The sequence below is a fragment of the Gavia stellata genome, chromosome 4, assembly GCF_030936135.1.
Source record: "Gavia stellata isolate bGavSte3 chromosome 4, bGavSte3.hap2, whole genome shotgun sequence".
In the NCBI taxonomy this organism is placed as follows: Eukaryota; Metazoa; Chordata; class Aves; order Gaviiformes; family Gaviidae; genus Gavia; species Gavia stellata.
The window spans coordinates 83375597-83402707 of record NC_082597.1 but is presented as its reverse complement, the minus strand read 5'-3'; the positions used below and the strand labels follow the sequence as shown (position 1 = coordinate 83402707).

The 27111-nt window shown below is 50.7% G+C and overlaps 1 protein-coding gene across 1 annotated transcript in view; it reads right to left on the bottom strand.

The window, feature by feature from the left end:
• Positions 1-12804, bottom strand: part of CCND2 (cyclin D2) — a 33922-nt gene extending 21118 nt beyond the window's left edge. The window contains exons 1-3 of the mRNA XM_059816793.1: positions 12600-12804; positions 10811-11026; positions 7839-7998 (exon numbers count right to left, since the gene is read on the bottom strand). Coding sequence (XP_059672776.1) covers positions 7839-7998; positions 10811-11026; positions 12600-12794 — 571 coding nt within the window. The 5' untranslated portion in view covers positions 12795-12804. The remainder of the gene's footprint in view (positions 1-7838; positions 7999-10810; positions 11027-12599) is intronic.
• Positions 12805-27111: the final 14307 nt, after the last annotated feature.

The window sequence follows — 27111 nt, the reverse complement described above, 5'->3', positions numbered from 1 at the left end:
CAGTCTTTGTTGTACAACAGGCAGCGATTTGTATCACTGGCTTCTATTTTTAGCATATTAATTAACTACTGCAACTGGTGAGGCAAGTGTCTCCAACTGGAGAGTGTGGCGCCATTGTCTGAAGTCATCACCTCATCTCGCGCTATTGAAAATCATGGCAGTGACCCTCCTGCTGATATGAATTTAACCTGACATACCCACAAAGGGATGGGGGGTGGCGCACCAATTTTGTGCACATGGTTCTCCGCATCACCCTGGACCCTATTAGTGTGGAAAGAGCTCATTGAAAGAAAAGAAGCCACATTGTGCTGGGCCACCTAGAGGGTTGAATAGAAAAGGCTGAGGAAAAGAGCAGGCAGCGGAATAAAGGCTGTAATTAACATATTTCCATATTCAAGCAAAGCAATAACTACGTGAAATGTTTGTCAAGGTGCAAGGAAAGCATAAATATTAAGTACCGTATCTGAGGGGAGGCAGAACCCCCCCTCGAGTCCCTTACATTCCATCAAGAAAGTCAAAACGAGCTTTTTATACGTCATTTTCAATTACAAACCTCTGTCCCTGCTTCCCCCATGATAACAAGCCAAGTCCCGCCATCCTCACTCAGTTTTCACCCAGGTAAAACTGCCCCCAGAATTAAGTCAAAAGCTTGCCCTGAGATTTAAAAAAAAAATAAAAGAAAAAAAAAAATCAAAATACAAGGAGGATGAGAGAAGGCTTAAACATTTAAACATGACTCTGAAACATATGCTTGGACTTTAAATTCTTGTTGGAGATGATGAACCCTGAATTACAGAGGGAATCTTACGAAAATCACTTCTTACTGGACACCTGAAGCAAGGCTATGGGCTAAATTCTTCTTTCGGACCCACGTGCAACCTGGGTTAACGGGCAGCCAGAGCCTGCACCGAAGACGTGGCTCTGCCTCTTCACTTTGTTGTGATTTAGGCAATTCCACCACAAAGTACAAAAGAGCCTCGTTAAAAGTCAGAGGAGTAGTGCAACAACGTGTAGCCTACAAGAATCCGAGCACACGAGCACTTCAAGGGAAGAACTGGGTAGTCAGAAAGCAGGACTTGATTTACCATCTATCCCCAGGCAATAAACACCAGAAACTGTCCTATTCCCATTTCGGTATCAACTTTTTCCTAAAGGAGGTTAAAAACAAGGGACCAACCTTGCACAACCCCAGTGACTTCAGCGTTAGAAAGAAAAAAAGCCGATAGAAGAAACAGTGGCCTTTGAAATGCAGCCACCCCTGGACCAGCCAGCCGGAGTCATCAAGCAAATTCAGGGTACCCCAAATCCGCACCATGCTTTCGGACTGGAGCTCACACTGACAGCCGGGGCGTGACTGTACGCACGTGCCGAGGACGCTTCTCTGCCCGCACGGCACACGTAACCCATGGTCGGGTTCTAGGACACTGCGCGCCGCAGCCAGGCTGTTTTCCTGGCCCTCTCCTGATCCAGCGGACTCCACTACCTCCGAGCCAGGAAAATGCAAGGTTGACAGTCAGTCAAAAGCAGGAGGGAACTGGAAACAGGAACTCAGAGAGGTGCTGCAAGGGGAAGCCCTAACTCGCAGCCAGTAAATGAAAACTGCCAGAAGGAAAAGAGCACTGACAAATACCCAGGCTGAACGTGCTCGGTGTGCCAAAGCCAGGTGGGAACTCTACCTTCTTACAATGACACTTGTTACCGCTCTGCCCGCAGGTTGGGGTTTTTTAACAGCCAGTTTTCATCTCTATAATTTGATAGAGGTTTATTTTCAGAGTTGCAAACAGAGAATTGGAAACTGCTGTCTCGAGGAAGCCAATGCTCTCATGGGGGGTGGGAGGGGGAGAAAAAAAAGGAATGTTACCTCCATCAGGAGAACAGAATCATGACAGTCATCAAAATCGGTTTATAAAATGATACAGATAATGGTCAAATTTCACCCAGCCTCAAACTTCATCCAGCCAATGACTTTACTGCGAGGACAAGTGTGGATCTCTATTTTACCAGGTAAGTTTAAAAGAAAGGTCTAAGGGAAACAATAGAAATAGTGAATTTAATTCTTGCTTGTTTTGATCCAAATGCAATTCCAGCATCAGGGTGCTACTTTTTTTTTCAAATGCAGTTGTTTTTAACTGCATTGGTCATTTTTTTTCTCTTGCTCTCGTATTTCTACAAGACACAGCAATTTTTCCCCATGTTAACTATTTCTGCTTTTAAAGGCAAAACCAGATGACTCTTCAGCCCTTCAAAAAAGGGCACAGCAGTGCCAAGTACAACGAAGCAAAAAACTGTCAAGTAAAATAAGATGCAGACCTGCTTCTATTCTTTGAGTAGACGGGAGGGCAGACACCTAATTCTGTTCCTGGGCTACAGTAAGGCAAAAAGTATTTGGCCTTTATACAAACGGGTCTAAGGCATCCTAAATGCTAATGCTACATCACCACTATCCAAGTGAGGTAGAGACGGGGAAACACATTGAGCAGTCTATGTAAAGTATACGAGTACTCCGTAACACATGCTTATTAGCTGATCATAAACTCTATTTCTGAACAACTGTTTGCACTGATTATTATTTTCACTTGTTCTACACCTTCAGTAAGGAAGCCTAACCAAGGATCAGGATTATGTCAGCGCTTGAACCATCAAAAGGTCAGATCTGCAGCTGGTAGGAAGGAGGGCAACTTATCCGGCAGCACAGGAATTACCCCAGCTTGTATGAAGCAAAGTCTCTCTTCCTCCATTTCCTTCCACCTCATCTTCCCAGATTTGATGGGTCCTGCAACTTAAGGAGTGAGTCTGCTCAAACAAAACACTCCCCAGGCCCTGCTTACTTGTTGATGGAGCTTCCAGGGTTCTTGTGCCTTCATTTTGCTGGAGAGCTCAATATACTGATATGAGCTGCCTCCCCCAGGAACAAGCAAGAGCCTTCTTTTGTACGGCAATAAATTCACGTGGATTATTCTTTCTTCCGTCATGCTAGAAGTATTCGTGCAACCACTGCCACTTTGCAACATGTATTTCCTTTCTAAGAGATTAATCCACACAAGGAGAGCTCTGTGGACTTCTTTCTTTCCCTCTGCAAAGAACAGGTCCCGGCTAAAACTCGTGTCACACTTTTATCCTCTGCAGGGACAGAGCCCAAGAACTCTCACATTGGCTGAGAGGGGAAGAATGCACAGGAGACTTGCCCAGCAGGCGTCCTGAGGACCAAACAAGTCTCTTGGTGTTACAAAGCATTCTGTGTGGTTACCCTCCAGATCACTAGGGTTTATGGGCCTCATCTTGCAGTCTTTGCTCAGACAACACTCCCATTGACTTCCACAGAACTTCTGTCTGAGTAAGGACCCAGGATTTGGCCCAGAAGTTAAAAAAAAGCCTTCTCAGCTTTCAAATGTAGATGATTAATGTCCCAGAGACAGTGGGCAGAGGTTTGGCACACCGTACAAAACTGACTTAAAGCTGAAATTTTCCTCCTCTTTCTTAGCCTCTTTGCAGACACAGGCTTTGAAAGCCACCGGTCTATGAGATGCTGCATTGTACCCATCATGGGAACATCTCACCTGCCACAGGACTCGGCTGAGGCACAGAAGAGACCATGCAAAGCGCTGAGTCGAGGGATCAACACAAGTTGCCTCCTGTCTCTACAAGTCTGCAAAGCTTTTTGCTTCCAAGTTTTGCATGCCACTTAAATCAAACACCGAAAACCTCCTCGCTGAGATTACTCTCTCCATTACAGCCTGCGTTCAGAGACGCACAGCTCCTCTTTCTGAAAGCCTGACTTGCACAGCCTGTCCTCCCCCAAAACCCATTCCCTTATAGGCTCTGACATAAAAAGGGGTATCCTGCGCCAAAATAGCGGCACGTACAGCCTCCAACAAGAAAGCGTAACGCAAGGAAGCAGCTGGGCATCTCTGACTCTGAACAGCCTGGGAGAAGAAGAAATGGAGGGCACGCTGAAATGAAGGAAATCACGCACAGGCCTCCTCTGCTCCGCACGCAGCTCTGTAACCGGTGCCCCTTCCCACTCCTCCAGGACTGATTCCCTAGCTTGGAGCACAGCACGTACAAGCAAACCAGCAACCCCAGAGAAAACACTTCCGAACTGTGGAGCACAGTGCAAAGAGACAGAGCAGGGATGGAGGGTGCAAAGCAATGAACTGACAGAGGTGGGGTCAGAGCGGCAAAGCGACAGGATCCCAGAGAGGAGAAGGAGCATGATCTCCATTGGGCTCACAGATAAACAGAATCCTCCCATGCTGAAAACGCGGTAAGCATCAATTTTGCCAAGCTATATTGTAAGGACAAGGGGTCCAGATGCAGCCTCTCAGTGCCTTTAAAATTCAGAAGACTCCTGAAGGAGATTTTCGCTTACACGGGGAGCCACCAGCGGGATGAGAAAACAAATGACATCAGGATAGACTAGGCTACGGCTGCGCGTGCCAATCTATACGCTCATACTGCGCAGCGAGCGAGGCAGCTTGAAGAAAGCTGGCCTACACATGGGCAATTCCCAGACGACAGATCGAGCTCTCGCTTAATGACAGTACCTTGTTTGCATGGCCGTGGCGCTGGAAGCACAGCCAGGGACGGGCTGTGGGCAGACACCACTTTCGGCCCCTTCCAGTGGAGAAGGAGGCTCCTGAAAGTGTTGCGAGTGCAGGGCACGGTAAAGAGAAAGCTCTTTATTCAGGGAATAAGGTTCTGTCTTGCTCAGCAGCCGTACGTTCAGATGAGACCAAGGGCAAAGAGGGATACGTTCCAGTTTCAGTCATGCTCATGTGAATCATTAATCACCGCAAGGACTGGGGAGAGGCTGTGGATTTATATCCACGCAGCTCATTTCAGAAACTGGGCTGAAAATAAGGACAGAGGAACAGAGAGAGGGCCAAAATGATAAAACATAACTGAAAGGAATACACAAAAGAACCAAGTATCATCCCCTTTTGCATAATGTTCAAATGGAAGGGAGAATAGGGATGAATATCAAAGTGATCCTACACATCCAGAACTGTTAACGGTTGCCTCCCTCTCCATTTGCTGACAAAAAGTATTGCAGGACCGAGATCACAACCGGCTCTGTAAAGGCAGGCAACATTCGGGAATTTCTGGTATAACGCTTTTGCTGAAAAATTAAAATGCTGCAGTTGGTGTAGAAGAACTCGGGCTAGAGGAAAGAAGCTCAAAATATGCCAGATTTTGCACGATACACTAAAGAAGAAGAAGAAGTACTTGAGAGCAGAGAAAGCTGCACTGAGATGAATCAGGAAATAAAAATTCAGCGCTGTGCTCCAGACCAGAGCCGTTAGCCAGCCAGCAAGGTCAGGTCTGGTAACAGTAAAGAGTCAAAAATGGACTAAAAACACGCGTAGAGGGAGCAAGGGAAGAGGCAGCCGCATGTCAAAGGAGGTCATCCTGTTGAAAGAGGGCAAATGGGGAAATGAAACACCAGGCTTAACCCGAGCTGGCAGAGAGCAGAAGCTTTGAGGGAGAAAGGGAAAGAAGAAACACAGCGGCCGATGAGAGCTCTGCAACAAACAGGACAAGAAAAGGAAATGACAACTGGATCTGGAAGGAAGTCTGATGAGAAGGGGCTTTTCTTCACCGAGGAGGGTAAGAACGACTTCGAGAAGAGTGGCAGTGAGAGGGAAATACAGCAGTAATAACATGACATTTCTACAATGGAAATGGGGGTAGTAGCTTGCTAGTAAACTGGAAATGAGGCAGAAATCTGGGAATGAGGGCTTGGGTGAGGGCTGCTTTCGAAACTGCAAGGGGTTGTGGGTCCTCCTCAAAACTAAATGCCAACACAGTGGTTTGTAGAAAATGGGATGAGAAGAAAAGAGAATCTACAGCCAGCACCATGGTGCCCTGTCTTTCGGGGAGCTCTGTACGCAGTCAATTAATGTCTTTCATTTGCAAGAAAAGAAACGCTGACTTGTTGCCTCTTTAAACGCTACGCAAAGGACTTGGGTTCACGCATTGAAGACATATAACATGAGAAGCAGATCACACGGGGGAAACACATGAGAAAAGTGCATGACTGGGCTCAGGGTTGGAAAGGGGATTCTGTTTTGGGTCTCGGTAAATGGACTAGTAAAGCATGGAGCTAACCATCAAAGAATTCACGAAGAAAGGGGGGAAAGAAGCCATGGACTTTGGGAACTCCTTCATGGCCCACAGTCCTGCAACGGTTTGGTTATACGGAAAACTTCAATGGCAAAGGATTACAGACCAGAATCTGAGAAGTTAAATCATAACGAAATCTACGTCACTCAAGAAAATGTCCTCTTGGATAAAACAAAACAAACCAAAACACTATTGTAGGAGGTGAACGCAACAAAAGAGAGGGAAGATTGGTTTGGTTTGGAAGACAACATCCAGGTATGTTGGAGGTTGATGGCTGATGGTGTTGTGAGGACCCAGAGAAATGTCCATGGGAAAGGTCATCTTTTTCGGAAGAAAAGGGTAGTGTGAATGAATCTTGGGTAAGGGGAGAAGGCAAAGAAAGAAGGCACAGCTGATGGAACAGATTAATCCTAAAGTAAAAAGCTAATTAGTCCAGAAATGTCTGACGAATTACCGAGAGCGATCCTGCAGACTTTGAGCAGTATTTCTATTGAGTCCCGCGGTCTTTTGCCTGAAAAGGATCACGCAGCAGTGGGAAAAGAAGGAAAAGCTTGAGCATCTTGGTAACCAAAAAGTCAATCCCCCTAACGCAGCCCATAAAAGATTCTCTAAAACGGATCGACTGAGATAGCAAAAACTGGCCTACGTTGAAAGAGCAGTCACTACATCTCAAATACCGAGAAGCAGGCATAGCAGTAGACATTCACACCCAAAAGCTGCACCCCATCTTCCTTTCCCCTCTGCCAACACGCAGCCAGAACAGTGACTATCACAAAGGACTTGGTACGTCAAACTATAGTGAATTCAAACATTGAGCCATATACTACTTGATAATAACCCTGGAAAACACTGCACGCTGTTTATCTGTTCCAGGTCTAGCTTCTAAGAAGTGCTCTAACCGTTTAATACTCTGGATGAAAATTAGAGTACACTTAACCTTCTAAAAGTCACTGGGGAGAAAAAAAAACAACGAACAAAAACCAGTGTTTTGCAGACAGGTATAAATTAAAAGTCCCTCTTCCACAGAAGCAATTATTCTCATCTAAATCTTCAGAAACTGTATTCAGCCAAACATGCGACAAAATGGTGTAACGGTTCCCTACGAAACGGACTAGTTTCACTGCTTTCTTGGAGTGAAGCTAGAGAAAGGATCCACATGTTTAAAGAAAAACTCATTACTTTTTAAATTGTCATTCCCTATGCTTCAGTAATGCGGCAGTACCACAGAAGTTAAAATACAAATTTAACCTTTTATCTGGACAACGTCCAGTTAATGCAAAATTTACAAACACACAAATTTAATGCATAACCCCAATGCATTTTGGGCTCATGTGCCATAACAGCTTCTAGGATTTTCGCTGTCCCACAGCTGTCCTTACAAACGACCTGTGGCCCTTTAAAAAAATGAGTGAACGGGCAAAGTGGAAAATCGCATGGTCTCATCCAATCTTACTGACTTCACCGCAAAAGCACCGCACGCGTTAGTAGGAGCAGGACCGCAACTGCACTGCAGCTCCCGATTGCAAGAATTCTGCTTCTACGCCGTTTCGGGGCCTGATTCACAACGCCCTTTGCGAACAATCCCACTGGCTTCAGCCGCTCTTCCCGCATCACGTAAGGATGGAGGGGATGAAAAGCCTTCGTACCACCAGTGACTAATCTGCCCTTGCAACCGCAGGGTGAGCAGCAGGCGTACCCGGAGCGCTTTGGCCTACCTGTGGCACAAAGGGCAATGAACGTTTGGGCATGCTTCCGGATCAAAAGCAACTTGTCTTTAGGTAGAGGCAGCTTCCTTAGGATGTGTTCAATGAAATCATGCGGGGTGACGGCTGCGAGGTTCCACTTCAACTTCCCCAGCACCACCAGCTCCCATTCCTGCAGGAGAGGGGGGACGGGGAGGGGAGAAGAGGAGAAAAGCCATAAGCAAGCCTGAAAAAACCCCGCTTCGCTTATTTCTCTGCCTGTAATTATATCACTGCTACATTGCGTTTGCTCAAACATTTTTTTCCCCGTATGCCCCTACTGCTTTGAAGTTGTTGACTTTATTCTTTTTATTCTTTTTTTTTTTTTTTTTTTTTTAAACACTGGAAATGTCAAGCTCTACTGAAAATAATGAGACCTGGCAGCTCCTGCCAAGATTTTACTTTTTTTGTATCCACTGCTGAATGCCCACCCAGAAAGTTTAGCCTGCAATTAGATATTGCCAAGGTCACTGTGGTCCTTTCCCTAGTAACTTCTTTTAAATGGCTATAGTCCTTACTTTATAGCCATTTAAAGCCCTAGGGATAACCATGCACAAAAATAACCTAGATATACATTCTTTTCTTCCAAAACTGAGGAAGTTAGCTTGATGGCATTCTCTCCCAAAACTGTACTCAAAAGCCCCCGCAGATCAATCTGATGGTGCTTGAACTACTCCAGGACAGGCTTTGCAGAAAGGAAATGCACGTAACACAGCCAAGAAGTAGCCTGTGCAAATTATCTGCCAATAAATCATGCCGGATCCATTCCCACATTCTTTGCACGCCCCAAATTCCCAGTGAAATCAAAGGAAGGCTTGGGTGCATATGTAACTACTGGCCGTTCCCTGCAGTGTGATTACGCGTAGAAATGGTACTTCATGAACAGATCCAGCCATGGGGTTCAAGCAGGGCTAGACCTGCGTGCTTCAACATTTAAAATAAATTTCGAATACCTTACAGTGCCCTGCAGAGCGAACAAAGCTCAGGCCTTGGACTCGTTTCTGTCTCATGCATCAACTATTAGCTATTAACTAAATTCCATGCACTGATTCTTGAGTCCTGATGATGCGTGAGCCTGATGGAGCCCAGCGTGGCGGGGAGCCCCAGCTAAGCTCGTAGAGCTGGCAAGTCGAAAAAAAACGTCCTTTAATTTTGCAGCCGAGGAGACGTCAACCAGCGTTGCTGAGAAACCATAAACATGGACCCCACAATGCCATTTCTGCAGCCGCTTCTCTGAATAGATGCCCGCTTTAACAGCAAGTTACTTTCCTACAGACATTCCTACTGGATTATGACAGAGCCCTCCATAGCTTGAGAAATCTGACGTTCACGTATGTAACCGGCCCCAGCAACTAGATGGGTTTGTCTTTTTTTCTTTCTCAAGAAAACCTGTAAAATGTTTGAACATGATGGCAATTACGTTAACTAAAGACCGGTCTTCCCACCATTACTCACGCGATAGGTTTTTGATACAGAAGGGCACTTAATCTAGAGAACTGAATACAGGGAAGCGTTTAAAACACACGTGGAAATCCAGGTGGCACAAAAAAGTAGGCACATCGTTCCACGTCTTCTCGCGCGGGGGGCCACCGCGCTTGCCCCAACGGTCCGTACCCGCAGCCGGACGCCTGGTGCCTGTGACAGCCGTGGCAGGGTTTGCAGCGCAAAGCTCTCTGCAGAAGCATGAGCTCCCGTCCCGTCCCCGGGGGGGAATTCCCACTGCCTTCACCCGGTGATTCAGCGGAGAAATTCTCCTGGGATTCGGCTGGCTACGCGCGTTCAGCAGGGTCTGGGAGAACAAGGCTATCCGGCTGAACGTAGGTCTTGCTGCGAGGCTTAAGTACTTCTCCGGCGCTCCGCGCCACGAAGCGCCTTGCAAAGCTCCATTATCCCCTCAAATAATTTTGGTTCTTTTTCTTCCTGCTCTCACTACGTCTGAATCACTCCCTGCAGCGTCACTACGCGTAGAAATGGTACCTCATCAACAGATGATCATCAGCCTCATCAACGTGGGGTTCAAGCAGGGCTAGACCGAATCGGACGTAGCAGAAGCACTACCATGAGGAGGACTTGGCGTGGGCCTTGTACTCAGGGGTTGTTTCAGCCAGCTGAACCGCCACCTCGCCCCCCGCCTCAGCGATGACCGAGGGGGAACCACCTTGGCAAAGGCCGCAGGAACAAGGCCGCACCTCCCCAGTCACGCAGGCGGCCATTTGCCCGCTGCCACCTGAGCCTTCCCCGACGCCACCCCACAGCGCCAGCCCCCACCCGCGGCTGAAGCGAGGAGCGAGACCCACCCTGCCCTGCGACCCCGCCGGGTACGGAGAGCGGGACACCCGGTGGCAGGGCCTGCCGGGGTCCTGCGGGAGGAGCGGGGGGCCGCGGAGGCGGCTCCCCCCCCCCCCCCCCCCCGCCCTCCGCCGCCGGGGCCGCCTGGCAGCCGTTCAAGGGGTGAAGTCACGCCCGGCGCCGCGTGTCTGCCGCCAGGTGGCGCCGCCGCCCCGCGCCGCCCGCCCCGCGCACGTGCGCCCGGCGCCTCCCTCCCGGCGAGGTCCCCCCCGCGGGGACACCCGCGCCCACGGTGGGGGGACACGCGGCGTGGGGGCACGGACACGGACACGGACACGAACCGGCTGCGCTGCGCCCGTGAACGAGGCGGGAAGCGGGCCTGAACGGCGGGGCGGCTTCTAAGCAGTCCAAACCCACGGGGAGCGAACCCACGGGGAGGTCCCCTCCGTGTGCGTGTCTGCGTGTCCCCCCCCCGCGCCCCCTCCCTCCGCCTTTAGCGCTTTTGAACAATCCGGAGTGCGGGAACCCCCGTGAAAAGCGCGGGGTTTGGTTACAAAAGGGCGGCACGAGTGGCGGGGGGAGAAGGGGAGAGGGATGGAGAAGGCTGGTGGCTGAGGGGGGGGACAGGGGGGGACGGGGGGGGGGGGGCTGCTTACCAGCAGCTCTTGGGGTCGGATGGAATTGTCCGTATATATGCACAGCTTCTCGGCTGTGAGGGGGATTGTCTCCTTCAGCTTGGAGGCCAGGAACATGCAGACCGCTCCCAGCAGCTGCAGATGGCATTTGCGAGTGGGCACCACGGCTAAGAATCTGTCCAAGTAATTCATGGCCAGGGGGAAGACTTCTTCCTCGCACTTCTGCTCTTCGCAGACCTGCCGGGGGGGGGGGAGAGGGAAAGAGATGGGAAAGGGGGAAAAAATCAAATCAAATCAAATAAGACGAGTGATCCCACGGAAGGGGCGGCCGCCTCCCTGCTGGGGCTCCTGCTAGTTTTGTTTCCCCCGGGGAGCTAAATTTCGGGGGAGGGGGTGAGCCCGGGAAGGCTGTCAGTCGGCTTTCGCATTCCTTCAGTTCATTCAGTAAGAAATGAATTCAAGACGCTGTGTGGGAGAGCCCAAAAGCCCCATCCAGCAGCGAGCCAGCAGCCTCCGACTTTTTTTTTTTTTTTTTCCTTGCGACCCAATTTTTCCCCTTTTTTTCTTTTTTTTTTTATTTCATCATATTTTCAAAAAAAAAAATAATCGCTAAAAATATCAAAACTTCTCCGAGGGTCCCGCTTTTGCTACCGGTGGCATCCCGGGACGCTCCGCTATCCTTTCCGACAATTCCAAAAATTACCCCCCCTGGGGAGGGGGGGGGGTGTCCCCCCACTCCTGGCGCCCCCGATCCGGCTTGGGGGGGGATTATGGGATGGACGGGAGACACAGCGAGGGCGAGGTGGGGTGGGGAGAGCCCGAGCAGCCTGGATCCTTTTAACAGGAGCGAGCGGAAAAAAAAGATTTCAAAAATTTACCAAAAATCAGAGCCGGGGGGAAAAAGCACAAATCACACATGAAAACCAAGGGGGGGGTCTGGGCTTTCCAACGCGGGGGGTTTGGGTGGGGAAAGGTCCCCCCCAAAGGAGATCCGAAGGGGTAAATGATGGGCGGTGGGGCCAGGGTAAAGCAGACGCGTCTGCGGGGATCCGGCCCGGCTGCCGCCCCGCCTGAAGTATCGGGGCGAAGGCGGGGGGGGGTTCGCCGCCCGCTCGGGCTTCCCGGTAGCCCCCCGCCAGGCCGGGGGGAGCGGTGGGCAGCGGCGGGGGGTATTTCCGAGCCCCTTCTTGGAAAAGGGGTGGGGGGGGAAAAGACGGGCTCGGCGCCTCCGAGCAGAGTTGCATGCAACGCAACATGGCGAGAAAAAAAAAAAAAAAAAAGGCACGTCCTCAGCACTGCATACGTGGGCATGAAATCCCCGCGGGGCAAAACGCGGGGGGCACCGGGCACCCCCCCCCCCACCGCCGCCCCTCGCCCTGCCCCGGGCGCAGCTCCCTTTTCCCAGAAAAGCCTCGATCTCCAGCGCTGCCGACCGCCCGCAGGCGGCTTTTCTTTGCTTTTTTAATTGCAAAGCACTTTTCCAACCGCCTCTCCCTCCTCTCCTGCACCCCGTTTTGCGCCCCCCCCCCCCCCCCCCGCCCGCCCCGGGCCATTTACACCGTCGATGCTCCCCGCGCCCCTTCCCCCACCGCAGCGCACCGGGTGAGCTCGGGGGGGGGGGGGGGAGAAAGGAGGGACACACACACACACAAGAAGACCCCCCCACCGCCACCGGAGGGGCGAGAGGCTGCGGGGGGATGAGGGGACTGCGGGGGTGCTGCCCGCGGCGGGGTGCCCGCTGCCTCCGCCGCTCCGAGGGCAGACGGGGCGGACGGGGGGGGGGGTGGAAGAAAGTCGACGGGATACGAACCTCCAGCATCCAAGTGGCCACCATCCTCCTCATGAAGGGCTGGATGTCCTTCTGGACGCACTTGAAGTAGGAGCACTGGGGCAGGTACCTCTCCTCTATGGTTAGTAAGTTGTGCAAAACGCGGTCGTCGTAGAGCAAGTTGGGGTCGGGCAGAGCTCTCCTCATGGGATCCACCTCGCAGCACAGCAGCTCCATGTTTCCAAAGAGATCTCCCTCTTTCTCGGATGGAAAAGTTGTTTTCTTTTTTTTTTTTGTTGTTGTTGTTGGGGGGGGGGTTGTTGGGTTTTTTTTTTTTGGTTGTTTTTGGAGGCGGGGGGGAAAGGGGTGGGGAAAGGAGAGGGGTAGAGGAGGAGGGGGAGGTGGGTGGGAGGAAGGCGGCAGGGCTCTCCAGCTCGCTCCTGCCTCCCCTGAAACTCGGCTCTCCCTCTCTCTTGATTTCTAGCCTAAAGTTGAAGCGAAGTGACGCAACTCGCCAGGGCAGGCAGTTCTCTCTCGCTTGTTATTATGGAGAACAGCAGCTGGTCAGACGTAACATCAAACGCGTTTTTTTGTGGGTTGTGTTTTTTTTTTTTCTTTTTTTTTTCCCCTCCTCTCTATAAGCTAACAAGGAACCAGGAGGCCCTCGTATAGGGACACACACAAATGACAGCTTCTCTCTTTTCTTTTTTTTTTTTTTTTTTTGTTTTTCCTTCCAGCGACCAAATGAAACCCGCTCCACGCTCTCCTTCTGCGGGAGCCCGTCTAAATCTACCCCCCTCCCTTCCTGCAAGAACCAATGGGCCCCCCCCCGCGGTACCCCCCGAGAGGACGGGGGCGAAGGATGAAACGTCCTGGCTCGGGGCGGGGGGATGCCACATCCGCGCCCCCAACCCCTTAATTCACCCCCTCCAGTACCCCCTTAATCTGCAGCTGGAGGGACACACACACACACGCACAGCCGGACAGACAGACACAGAGCTCCCCGCTAAAGTGCAGCTTAACGGCAACCCCGAAAAAAGACACGACCTTGAGGGGTGGGGGGTTTTTTTGGGGTGAAATCCAACAATAATCGCCACTCTCTTTCCCCCCGGCACACGTACGTGTTTCGAGCAGGCGAACCCTTTCAGCGCTGCATGGCCACGCCGATATAACTTTCTAGGAAACTCAGCGGGGGAGGGAGGGGGGGGAGGTTGCCCGGGGGGGGGGGGGGGGGGAAGAAGGAGTTATGTCCCGCACCGAGTGACTTCCCCCCGCCTCTCCCTCCGCCGCCCCCTCGCAAGTCGCTCCCCGCCCGCAAAATGTGTCAACTTCGCGGAGCCTCTGCCTGCTACGGTAAAAGCGAGAGGCTCCCGAGGGGGAAGGAGCCACCCGGGGATGAGCCGCCCGGGCGGGCGCGGAGCGGCGGACGGCCCCGCGAGGAGCCCGAGTCCCGCAGCGGCCGTCCTCCCCCCCCCACCCCGGAGGTGGGCTGGGAGGGGAAAGGCGGAGGGGGGGGGGGAGAAATACCGCCTTAAAAGTGTGAGTGGGGAGTTTGGGGCGCCGCTTCCCCTCCCTCCATTTGCATAGCCAATGGCTCCGGGGCTCTCGCCGCTGCGCGCTGATTGTTACCGGGCAGATTATATTTTAAGGAGGCATGCTGCCCGGCATCGAAAGCAGCCCGGGAGGGAAGGGGGCGAGCTGGAGTCCCCCCTCACCCGACCGCACCGCCGGGCCCGGGAACCGCACGGGCTGTGCTGGCATCGGGGAAGGCGGGCGACCGGCCGTCGTTGCCCGCGAGTGGGCAAACGCGCCCCCCTCCCACGCTAGCCCTCGGCAGCAAACCGGAGGGGAGGGATGGGACCGGCTTTGCCGGGGGTTGCAGCTCTTCGGCCTCCAGCGGCAAGGGCCCCCTTGCAAAAACCGGCGGGGCGGCCCCGCGCTTAACCCTCCCGTCGGAGGAAATGGCGACTTCGCCCCCCAAAAGCCAGCAGGACTGCCCCCCCCCGCCCCATCCCCCGGTAACGGGGAGCCGGGCCAGCCGAGCTCTCCACGCCTGGCTTGCAGCATTTCCCCGCAAAATCAGTTCCGCGCCCGTCCCGTCCCGTCCCGTCCCCCGAGGCCAGCAGCTCCCGGCCACGGCCGAAACGAAGCGGCGGGGCCGTCCGGGCGCTACCGGGCACCGTGTGTGGCCCCTCTCCCCCCTCCCGCCCCCCCCCCACCGCGAGGCGGGAGCTTACCGGGGCCGAGCCCGCCGTCGGCAGAATTGGGCAGAGCTTTGCCCGGCCGAGGCTCGCGTTTTTTAGGAGGGCGAAGGAAGGGAGCGGGGAGGGGGCAGCCCCCGCCGTACGTCGAGGGCGGCGAGCGGGGACCCGCTGCGGCGCGGCGTGCTCCGCAATGAAAGGCTCTTTAACTTCCACCATTCATTTCCCCTTCCTGGCTGCTCCTGTGAACAGGGAGCGTGTTGTGTCAGCGCACGTTTTCCTTCTCGAAACTTAAATTCATAAGCGCTCCCGTCTGGCTTTGTAGCCCGACAATGCAGCGATTGTGATTTATGTGGGTTTCGGGGGGGAGGCCGACGGGTGTCCTAATTGTCCGGCACCGACTTTCCGAAGTGGGGTGATGTCTGGGGCACGGCGCGGCTGCCGACGGCGGGGGAGCCGCGGGGACCGGGGGAGGGATGCGGGGCGTCCTCCGCGCCCCGCGATGGGGCGGCCGCCGGGGGAGCAACCGGGGGCCCCGCGGGCGGGCCGCTGCCTCCCCGCCACCTTCCTGGGGGCGGGGGGGGTGGATCCCGTTAGGGAAAAAAAAAAAAACCCTAAACCCTAAATCAATAAATGGAAGCGTGCCAGCTCTGCACGCCGAGGTGCCGTGGATCTGCAGCGACGTCGTGGAAAAAAAAAAAACCCGACAAACCAACCCAAAAACCAACCCACTTTTCCCCGGTGCGACGGCGTTTAGATACGCGGTACCCGTTTCCAACGGGGAAACGCCAGCGCTGTGAAGCGCAGGCAGCCGGGGCGGCCGTCGGGGGTCCCGCGGCCGCGGAAGCCCGACGTGCCCGAGCTGCCCCTTCGCCTTGTCCCCGCTCCCACGGGCGCTGCCGTACGCGTTCGGAGGCAGCAGATGTTTTAACAGCCTCCGTGTAGCGATTACCGAGTGCCATATGTTAAATACCGCCCTCCCCCCGGGGAAAAAAAAAAAGAAAAAAAAAGAAAAAAAAAAGAAAAAAAAAGGAAAAAAGGCAAAAAAGGAAAAATAAATACGTTTCGCACTCGCTCCCCTTCTTTTGATGAGCTACTTCGCCCCTTTAAAAGCACACATGATTATATCAAGCACCGTTCGTCTATGGTTTTTTCCCCCGGGCGCTCCCGCGGAGCAGCGCTGCTCAGAGCCGCGGCCGCGGGGGATCCGCGCTGCCCGAGCAGCCGCGGGCGCTGCTCCTGCCTCGGGAGCCCCTTTTCTTGGGGTGCTGAGGGCCGGTGGCTCCGCAAGCATTAATCCGACGGGCAGGTGGCGTGAAATGGGTGATACGTAACGGTATTTTATTGGTGTTGGATGGAGAGCGCTGCAAAACGCGGTGACTCTTGGTTTGTTTGTTTGTTTTTTTTTAATAAATCCTATTTCTCTCATTTCTTTTCTTTGCAAATCCCAGAGAACCGTCTTGAAGATGCTTCGGGGGACGGTGAGGGTTCAAGCATCTCAGCTGAACCGCAGAGCGACCAACGCGTTGCGTGCGCGCCCGGCGACCGCAGGTTTTTTTTGTTTGTTTGTTTAAATGAAATTAAGTATTCCCTCGCTGTGCTTGAAACCCGAAGGCTGGAGTGTGAAACATGAGAATCTGAAAGTGAAACCGACTGGAAGCCAAAAAAGAAGCAGATTAATGTGTTTCCACTGTCCAAGCTGAGGAAAGCCCCAAAAGCAAACGAACACCGTGAATAATAAAATGTGCAATAGATTTGAAATAAAATTATTCCGGCTTCAGTCACTGGAAGCAGTCTATCTTGGTGGTTTCTTTTTTTTTTTTTTTTAAATAGCTGATTTTTAGCTGTTCAAAGGTAAATCCCATAATTCCATGCTGTGCATTCAACAGGAACACCGTGATAAAAATTCTCTTTTCATTCCTCTGGTTTCTGATTAAAGAGTAGAACAGGATTCGGATACCACAGGAACTGCTGCGCATTGCCCACGTGTTTTCAGGGAGTTATTTTTAATTGTACGGGCAATTTTCAACTCTAAATATCATTTATCATTTAGCTTTATCATTAACCGCCACCTTGAACAACATAATTGCTGAGCAGGTGAAATATATCCCGTAATAAAACTATACTTGCCTTTAGAGGGTGATTCTATGCAGGCGCAACAGTTACAGCATTAACTAACGAATTCTATGTGATGGCTTAACATATTTTTAATTATTTACTCCTTTCTGGTTTGTGCAGACTTTCTTCTTTATCCTTTCTCATTCCTCAGCTGAAACTTCTTCAGCGCAGTAAGTAGAAACTGCGTTTGTGCAACGCCCGGTGCAAGGAGTGCACAACTCCGCTCACAGATCTCTTTATTAGGCGAGATGGGAAGGGACTCAAAAAAGAGCTGCAAGAATGCTCTGGGACTCATGGTTTAGGCTGGAAGGCTTTGTAAATTCATCACAGTTAGCCCAAAGACACTCCCGGGTTTGACGTGACCGTAAGCTAGAGAAAGCGAGAGAAATTCAGGGAGATTTCGGATGGTCGAGGTGGTAGCGGTAGGTTTAGGCTAACAACAAAGTGAACTTTTCAACTGGAAGTTTACCGGATCCCTTGATATTTCATTTAGGGCTGTGTCTTTAAGGTTAGGTGGGGTTAAAGCCTCAAAAGGATATTCTACCACAAATCACAGTCGCAGAGTTGAAGGAGGAGTTACTGCGTGGGGTTCTGTGACCAGCATTACACCCCAAAAAATCAGACACATAATCCCCCTGATGCGTTCTGGCCTTAAAATTATCAGGTCTGTGAGTCTATCTAGAGCCTGTAACCTGTGGTGACACAGGCACGTGCAGAATTCGGGTGAGATCTTGCAGTTTTTCCTGCGGCAAAGGAGTTGAAACCGATGAGATATTTCTGCTGGAGCTGAAAGTCTGGGACTGGGATTTTTCTCGCTATGCGGGAGACAGGGAAATTTTTGCGTTGCTTGACTCTCCTGGTGCCGCAGCCTTATCTTGCAGGGGTGCCACGTACTTTGCAGGGAGTGCTGCCGACTCGGTCCTCTCCTTGGTGAGCTGGGTGATAAGGGTGCTGTTCGAATACAGGGAGCAGGAACGCATAGCAGGTGCCTCCCACGCGCCGGGAGGTCGATTGAAAGGGAGAGATGTTGGCTTTTTTTTTACAGGATCGGGCCACTGGTATGCAGAACGGTACATAAACGCCGTCTTTTTTTTTTTTTTTTTGTAAGTGGCATAGGGAAAAAAGTCGGCTTTTGGAGCAGGTATTTGAAAGAGCAAGGACAGTTCTGGCAAATTACAGGTATGAACCGTTGATATCTCTTTCATCGTTAATAGTATGATAGGATCTGAAGGTGACAGAATCCTTTTTTTTTTTTCCTCTGCTTGTGAATCAGCTTGCTTTTCTGCTTAAAACTGACTTTGGTCTTAACCTGTTGCATTCCGCTGCGTGATTTCCCCGCTCTCTGGAATGTTTGTATCTGTCCGTAGTTCAAAGATGGCTTTGGCATTAAACGCGCAATCTTTTTTCTTTCCAGACTGTTAGGAGAGATTAATAAAAGTCTCTCTGTCCCCAAACCTTCAGCTGATCTCCAATTTTTGAAGCATCTCGCTGTCACACACCTTACTTCAAAAGTCATCTTCTGACTTGTCGTTCTGGTCTCTCTGTCTCGATCCAATACAGGTGGTTTTGCTCTTACCAAAACAAACGTGGAGCTTCGATTCCATTTTCTTTCTATCTCCACCAGGGCAAAGATTTTACATTTAATAGACGTGTGAGCCATGCCTAGGTCTATACAAAAGAGGGAAAGGGAGAGGAAGACCTTCAGAGTAAATTGCTCCTTCTACGGGGAGTTTGGAAGGGATACTGCATACCTCGGTTGGCTTAACATTGCCGTGAGCTGCTAAATAATCACGATATTTATTGCCAGAAGCAGCTGTATTTTAAAGATAAGTGTAATTCTCTTCTGCAGTGAGAGAATTATCCCGACACAGGTTCCCACGCTGAATAGTTTGCTGAAACATATGAGGCATATATGGTCTGGCAAATAGCGAGATATTTTATATGGAGCTACATCAGTATGAGGTTTTGATTTGGAAGCCATGTGAATGACCGTGAAGCGACAGCTCCACAAATGCATCAGAAAACTGTCCATAAAGAAATATTAGTTTCCCAAGCATTCTGGCTTAAATAACGGTTGATGCAGTATTTTGGGCGTCCCTTTTGCATTCCAGGGACTATGAAATACTCTCTAGATCTGTTGACTTTGGTCTTCTTAATGTGGTCAAACAAACAAATGGAATGAAGAAAAGTTTTATTGCCTGACAAGCAGACAAGCACATAAAAAACAAAACAAGAGTAAACCTAAATAAAAGAGTGTCAATAAATGTGCTCTACTGAGGTAAACAATTTTACGTGTTAGTTTTCTCTTCCAAAGCTGCTGAATTAAAAGCTATTCCCGCAGATAACTTTTTTTTTTCTTTTAACGGCTTTTGAAGACATGGTTTTCTGGAGAAGTAAGAAACTGTGGGTGGTGTGAAACCCCTCTCACCCATCAGCTCCTTAGCATCCCTTGCTAGCCCAAGTCCTCACGCTCAACAGTGCTGCCCTTCTTGAGGCTTTGCTGGGCATTTGCATGAGTAACGGGGAGCAAAGACCTCCAGGACCAGCCCTCTGCCTTTGCGCAATGGGGTGACGAACATCTTTGCCTCAAGCTCTAGCCCCAGTCATTTCAAGTCGAAGCTCCCAGCCCTTCCATGCAGGTGGTTCTTGGCTGACTGGAGTGTCTTGCTAGGCATGGTGAAAGTCACGTCTGCGTTGTTTGAGTTGCATCCAAAGTCTAAAGGGGTTCCTGTTTGGTCTGGGCAAAACTCCTGATGTGAGTAAGAAGGTCGCTTAAGCAGGGACTGAGATGGGAAGGCAGCCGAAATGATAGCTGCCCTCCCGTTGAAGTGGAAAGAAATTCTCACAGGTCTCTGCGAAATCCACTGCTGCCGCCCCTGGAGAGCTCCCAAAGCGCCTCCATCGCCCCACGGGGGCAAAACAATGCGGCAGCAGCTGAGCCACGGTGAGCGATTTCTCAAGGGCCACCTCTCCCCAGGGCTATCAGAAGAAATGCCCTTCTCTTCTCTCTGCAGCTCTGCTACCTCGCTTCTAGTTTTGCTCTTGACTAGGAAACCCTTTTGCTTGATTGCTGTTCTCCCTGATTCTGACGCTGGTGTTCACAGGCACACAGAGCTTCTTACGCGTGACTTGATGCTCCCTGAAGGGTGGTGCTGCCCTTCAGCTGTCTTACTGGACGTAAATAGACACAAGTCACAGAATCACAGAATCACTGATGTTGGAAAAGACCTGTAAGATCATCAGGTCCAACCACCAACCCAACCCCACCATGCCCACTAAACCATGTCCCGCAGTGCCACGTCCACACGTTCCTTGAACACCTCCAGGGATGGTGACTCCACCACCTCCCTGGGCAGCCTGTTCCAATGCTTCACCACTCTTTCAGGAAAGAATTTTTTCCTAATATCCAGCATAAACCTCCCCTGGCGCAACTTGAGGCCATTTCCTCTCATTCTGTTGCTGAGAGAAGCATTGCTCATAGAATGAGTTAGGTTGGAAGTCACCTAGTCCAATCCACTGCTCACAGCAGGTCCACCTTGCAAGCTAGATTGGGTTGCTCAGGGCCTTGTCCAGCCAAAATATCCAAGGACGGAGATCCCACAGCCTCTCTGGGTAATCTGTCTCAGTGCTGCACCACTCTCAGGGAAGAAGAACCTTTCCCTTGTGCCCGGTCAGAGTTTGCCTGGCTGCAACGTCTGTCCATCACCTTGAAGTTTCCTGAGTATTTGAAAAACAGCAAGAAGCAGAGGTAGGTGTTTGCTGTCCATTGACATAACTCCGTATACGTAGCTCAGGATGTAGTGTGCAGGATGTGTAGATGGGGGTTTATTGGTAAATGGAACTAAACTGCCTTATTAGCCAAGAAAATCACTAGCACCACCCTGCTCTCCTTCATGGAAACCTCCAGCTCTCCTCCACTGTCTCCTCCCTCGGCTCCGCTCTTGGTTGTCAGCTATGCTCTTTCTTCACCCCTGATGTTGCAAATCTGTACCCCCAGCAAAACTCTGTTGTGCCGCTGTCTCATTTCACCATATGCGGAAACTCTCACCTGGGCTTTCACCTCTTCTGGACTTGGCGATAGCTGCTTTGAACAGGGAGCTCCTGGGGCAATGCTGCTAGCTGCTCGTCTTCCCAAATTCCTTGGTATCAATCACCATCCTCAGAACGAATGCTTCACAATGACCAGCGGGTTGGGAAAGCATCGTTTCTATTTCACAAATGGGAAGGTGAGGCTCTGTGCTGTAAAGCAACACCTTAGAGGAGCTTCACAGCACATCTTCCAGTCGTACTGCCTCTCCGATGTTAGAACAGTACCTGAAGAGAAACATCTCCCTCATCGGAGTGGATGGGATAGGTAGTATTTTTAAAGAACGTATGCACGGTATAGAATCCCAGTTTCATTTTATAGATGGTTTCCACCCGTACCTTCTAGGGCTGTCTTTTGTTGTGCCCTTATCTCATAAGCATTGCACTAGGAAAGAGGGGAGTGGAGCTGGTTTCTCTATGAATGGATGGGTCGTTAGAGACTGTTGGCACCGGAATGAGCTCGTTAGCTTCAGATAACAAAGGAATTGCTCCATCCTGGAGAAGGTCAGGCTACCCAGCTTCTCTGGAGCAGGCTGGGATTGAGGGAAAAGCATTCCCTTAGAAGCAGGGCTAAGAAGCTATATGCAAAGAGAGCTTGGAAAGGAAAAAAAAGGGAAGAGGGAAACGTACTTCTGCAAAAGAAGGGTCCTTTAAAACGAGACAGTACCTGAGAATGGGAACTCCAGAGGAAAGGCTTCGATCTCATGTGGTGAGACCTTGTGCAGGAGTGAAAGAAGGTCCTCCTGAGAGGACCTGGAAAGGGGCTGGCAAAGGATGGTGAAGAACCAGACGCAGAGAGGTGCAGGTGGGCTTTTCTGTTGCATTATTTAGCTCTATATATTTTCTTGCGCATCTCAGGTAGAGAGAGATTATTTTTACGAACGTTACACAGTCGCTCTGCTATGTATTTTAATAGCTGTTTATCCCTGAGGTGGTAAGTTATAAAGTAAAGGGCTTACCAAGGTGGAGTGCATGCAGAAATAAAAGGTGAAGCTCCCGGAGAGCTGGGAAAGCCAGCGTTAGTCTCCGGTTCTGGCTGCGGGGTCTCAGGGAGATATGCTCGAGGGAGGACCCGTGCCCTGAGAACACGCTTAGAAATCTACTGTGCCTGGGATCTGTTTGGTTTAAGAAGCATAAAAAGCACGAGTCCAACATGCGGTGACTCAAACACGGATGTATTATGAATAATCAGAATATTATGAGCAGGTTTTTGAAAGGATTTAGCAGGTTTGGGGGACTGGGTTGTTTATTTTTTGCTCGTTTTTTCCTTTTTCCTGTGAAAGTCAGGGACAGATTGAAATCTGCTGACTCCAGCACTTAGGAGATGGTTCAAAGGACCCAGCTCCTGGCTTGGAGTTTCCAAACCCCACTGGGAATCAGAACATATGTCCAGAAGAGCATCAGATACCTAGAGAAAGTTAGAAGGAGAAGTAATTTTGCTTCTCTTCTGAACTGAATCACAATTATAATGTTTGCTGACAACTTTCCGATGCTTACTGTATCTGTAGCTTTTTTTTTTTTTCTTCCCCTCACACTACAGAAACAGCATATTCTTGTCACGCAGCTGTTGCTTACTGTGTCTTCCTTCTGCTTTGGGTGGATTTTCCCATGTTCATATCCGTAGCTTTTGAGTCCTTCTGTCACTGAACAGCTGCGGGCTGATACTAGATAGAGCTGAATTTTTTTCCGCGTTCACACACAAGCAGGCTTGTGAACAAAAGATTTTTAAGAAAGCTGATAAATGAACAAGGTCTTTTGGACGATGCAATGTTGCTAACATTGCAGACAATAAAAATCCTTGTACTTGTACTCACTTAAAGCGAAGGAAGACATAACTCAATCTGTTTTATCTGTGAGCCTCCAAGCTTTTCCCTACAGGCTTGAGAGAGGATGTTCTATAATGAACTCATCTTTCATGTGACAGAAAGGGAAATGCTATCTCGCGGCCGAATGCTTACATTTCTATTTGCCGTTTAACTTGAACGTCGCCTTCGAAGGGGACCCCCTGTTTTTAGTGGTCGGAGCTTAAAAGAGGATCAGGGTTTCCCGGGTAGTTCCAGCTCTGACACGTGCAAATCACATAGCTTCCCTCTGTCTACAAGGAAAGCAGATAGAGTTATCTCAATGTACGTCCATCTCAGGCACGGTCTGAGGTTCGATTCAGTAAATTTTGCCAGCTGTTCAGCAGGCAGAGGACGGTGGGCTCAGCCAGGCACACTGACTGCCATTGTCTCCCGAGCGGGATGGAAACGGGCGCGTACGTGGGGAAGTATCATGTACACTTGTCCCGTTCTTCCGTCTCTCTCACGTTTCCTTACAGCTTTGGCTTTTGCCTGGGGACCCTGGGGACATCAGCTTCATTTGTTTGGTTTTCCTGCTTCCTTAACTTTTTTTTCCATCCTCGAAGTAATTCTTCCACACGTGTGGAAAAAAGACCCCATCAGTGAACTGACCCATTTAGGTGGCACCATCCACTGTCCACTCTTGCACAAGTGGGCACAGGGATAGAGACAGATCCTGGTGCCCTGTGAGGGGACACCACGGGGAGTTCTCTGGCCAGCTCACCCCAAGCAAAGAGCAGGAGGCTTTTTTGAGGAGGGAAGGGGAAGGCCAGGGTGTCCAACGATGCGTTTGGCACAGAACTGGCCACTCTTTGCCCCCTCTGCCAAGGGGCTTTGCCAGCACGGACGTTTGCGTGTGCTGGGGAGGGATATGCAGACAGATGGACAAGGGAGGGTAGCAGGGTTATGCCCAGCTCTGCTCAGCCTCCCTGAGACAGCCCGGTGTCACAGCTGCTTGGGACACTGCCAGCGGTGGGCTCTGGTGTGAGCGTGGTGGGAGGCAGGGGGAAGCACCCAACCCAGGCCTGGTACTGGAAGAGGAAAAAGAAAGCAATAGAAGAAATCTGGGCATAGCTGGAGACAAGATACCTTGGTCTGAACTGGCTCAGCTGTGTACCATTGTTTTCCTTCTTTGCTTCATCCGTCTCTTATCTTACGTGCACTATTGCAAGGTTGCTGGGGAAAAGATCGTGCCATGGATTTGTGTTTGAGCAGAGCCAGACACCCGGGGACACATGTCCACGTGCCAGCAAGGAGACCTAGGTTCAGCTCCACCTTCTCTTAGGGCAGCCGGTCATTTTAGACCTGTGGTCCACTTCCCCAGCAACAGGAGAGCTGTGAGGAGAAATATGTGAAGGCTTCCATGGCATTCACCTGTTATACAAAGTGCTTATAGCAGGCAGAAGGGCAGAGCGAAAATGTTGCATGATTTTTAACAGCTTAAGGCAGTGAAGCCAGCCTTGGGCAGATGTCAGCCTGCCAAGGCACGTTGCTCTCTTGGTGTAGGTCTATGTGCGTTACAGCCTTCTGGAGAAGAGTCAGACTTGAGAGACAGTTATCTTGCGGTCAAGTGAAAAAAAAATGCAATAACCTGGCTGAATTAGCTCTCACATAGACACACACAAAGCCAGAGCGGCAGCTTCTGCTCTGAAAAAGTTAATCCCCATTTTCATCCCGTCGGTGAGATCAGGACATGTAACTGACCGGGATGGGGAAAAGAAGTGTAAAGGGGTCTGTGGTACATGGGACACAGCTAGTCCACTGTTGGCACCTTCCAATAAATGTGCGCTTTCTCCTCTACTGGTCTTTACACAGGCAAAGTGCTCCTTATAAACATAGCAGAGCCTCTTCACCATCCCACAGACCTTTCCGCGCTGCTCTTCTCTTCCTCGACCCCTACGGAAACTTGGCAGCGGCAATGCGTCTGGTGTCCTTTGATTGCCGCTCAGCATGCTGAATGGTACCATCTAATTTCTTCCTGGGCTCCCTGCCCTTCAGTTCAGACCCACCTGCTGCCTCTCGTTGTGCTGCTGCGTGTGTGGCCGGTGCCTGGGTTGTGGTTACCAGCCCCGCTTGGGATGGTGCTCCCCAGCCAGTGTAGATGAAGTGTCCCCCTAAAAGCTGGGGAGATGTTGCTGCTAGCCCGACCCTCCTGCAAATACTCCTCATCTGACACTGCGAGCCTAGGAAGAGGTTCCTCTGAATGCTTTTATTCTCTGCTCCCATTAATGATGGCTTAATACCGGGGTGAAAGCACGGATGTGGCAATGCGAGTGAGGGGAGAGAACCGTGTGGGACCTCAGGCACAGAAGGAACGGGGCCGGAGAAGAAAAGTCAGAGGAGCAAGAAGAAGATTTTTCAGGGGAAGAGGGGGAGAGTTAAAAGAGTCAGTTGTATGAAAAGTGGAGACCTGCAGCGAAAAGCACAGCTTAAACTCTGCCCAGGGTGCTGTGCCAGCAGGAGCTAAGCTACAACAGTGGGCACTGGTGGAAAATGACAGCTGCAGTTTAAGTCAAGGAAGGATTCAGGGCCATCTTCCATCACGTTTTGACAGGCTGCAGCATGGTACTGGCCCGGAGATACTGCATCATCTCAGTTGGCATGAAGGGGAATTAAGAAATCTGGCAGTAATCTGAGCAAACCGAGGAGTGGAGGTGAAGGAACACAGTATCAACGACAACCCGAATGTTATAAAATGCTTTCAGCTAAAGACTTAAAGAAAACAAAACGTGTCGGGAGGATTGCTTACGCAGTGATGTGACTTAATACTTTGCACTAAGGAATCATTACAATCTATAAAGCCTTATTACAGAATCACAGAATCACTAAGGTTGGAAAAGACCTGTAAGATCATCAAGTCCAACCATCAACCAACACCACCACCATGCCCGTTAAACCATGTCCCGCAGTGCCACGTCCACACGTTCCTTGAACACCTCCAGGGATGGTGACTCCACCACTTCCCTGGGCAGCTTATTCCAGTGTCCAGTGGGGACAGTACTTTGTAAACAAGCAAGGAATAAAAATTTTGCTCTAAAAAGTAGCACGGGATTGGAAGGGATCACCTTCGTCACCCAGGCAAGTCCGCTGCAAACCACAGGCCACTGAACAAAGGTGCTGAGCTCAAAGGGGTTCATCACCCATTTATTCCCAATGACACCATCACAGTTTAGAAGGTTTTTGAGCACTCCGTAAGAGAATCCTGCAGGAAGAGCCCAAAGCAAAGCCATGGGAAGACTATTGTGGGAGAGTGGGATAGATCAAGGACTTTGCTGGGATGGTCAGCTTCTGCACTAACAGGGAGTTTTACTTCCCTGTTGAGCCTAAAAATTGGTTCTTCATCGAACAGCTTCCAAAGGCTCTGTCACTCAGCAGACTGCTTATGTTCAGAGGATGTCAGCATGACCCCTAACCAGGGATGCTGGAGGTTTCAGCACCCTGAGGAGCCCTGCATGGTGACCTGCATCTTCCTTCAAACTGTGGTTGACCAGGGAAAGGCAAAATCCACGGTTTTCATGGAAGCATGGTATTCATCAGCTGGTGCAAACAAAGAGCGGTTCAATCTTCTTTCCAACTCCCATGGAGATGATGCTAACACCTACGGACTCCAATCACAGGCATAATTCTCTCCCTCTGGGAGTTTCCCCATTTAGTTATAATCTCCTTTTCCTAAGTTTCTAAAACTCCATCTTCATTGGGGAAAAGCAAAGGAAAGAAGATTGGAAGGGCAGACTGAATTTAACCTTGCCAAGTGCATGGTATTGCACAAGAAAAGGTGCGTCCCTGATGTGTCCCTTGAAGCCTCTGGGAACCTAAGCACCTTCTGTTGGTAGGCACCATCCTGCTCAGTTTTAACCATTTTGGAGGCATTTAATTGTGTAACATTTTTGACGAAGCTTTTTTCTCACTTGCCACGGCAGTAACTTCCCAGTCAGAGATCACAGCCTTCCGTGGGGGACGGATGAGGTTGCGAGCCTGGCAGTAGCTCCTTTTCACCCCCCAGTATTAGGGGGGGATGGAAGAGACTTCTCTGCGAGGAGGGCAGGAGCTGGGGGGAGGTTGGGGGGCACTGCTGGACTGGCAGCGGTTTTGCGGAGGGAGGTCTCTGCTCCCACCTCCTCGTCATTAAGGGGAGGGATAGTCAGTGACAGAGCTTCATTTGCATAACCTTTCTACCCAGAAGTCCTCTGCTGACAGTTCGGGTGACTATCAAGTCAAAACCACCTGGGTGTGGTGGAAAAAGAGCTTCTAAGAAGTTGTCAGAGACTTTCCTGGGCGTTTTCTCTTCTGAATGATGGAGTTTTCTTT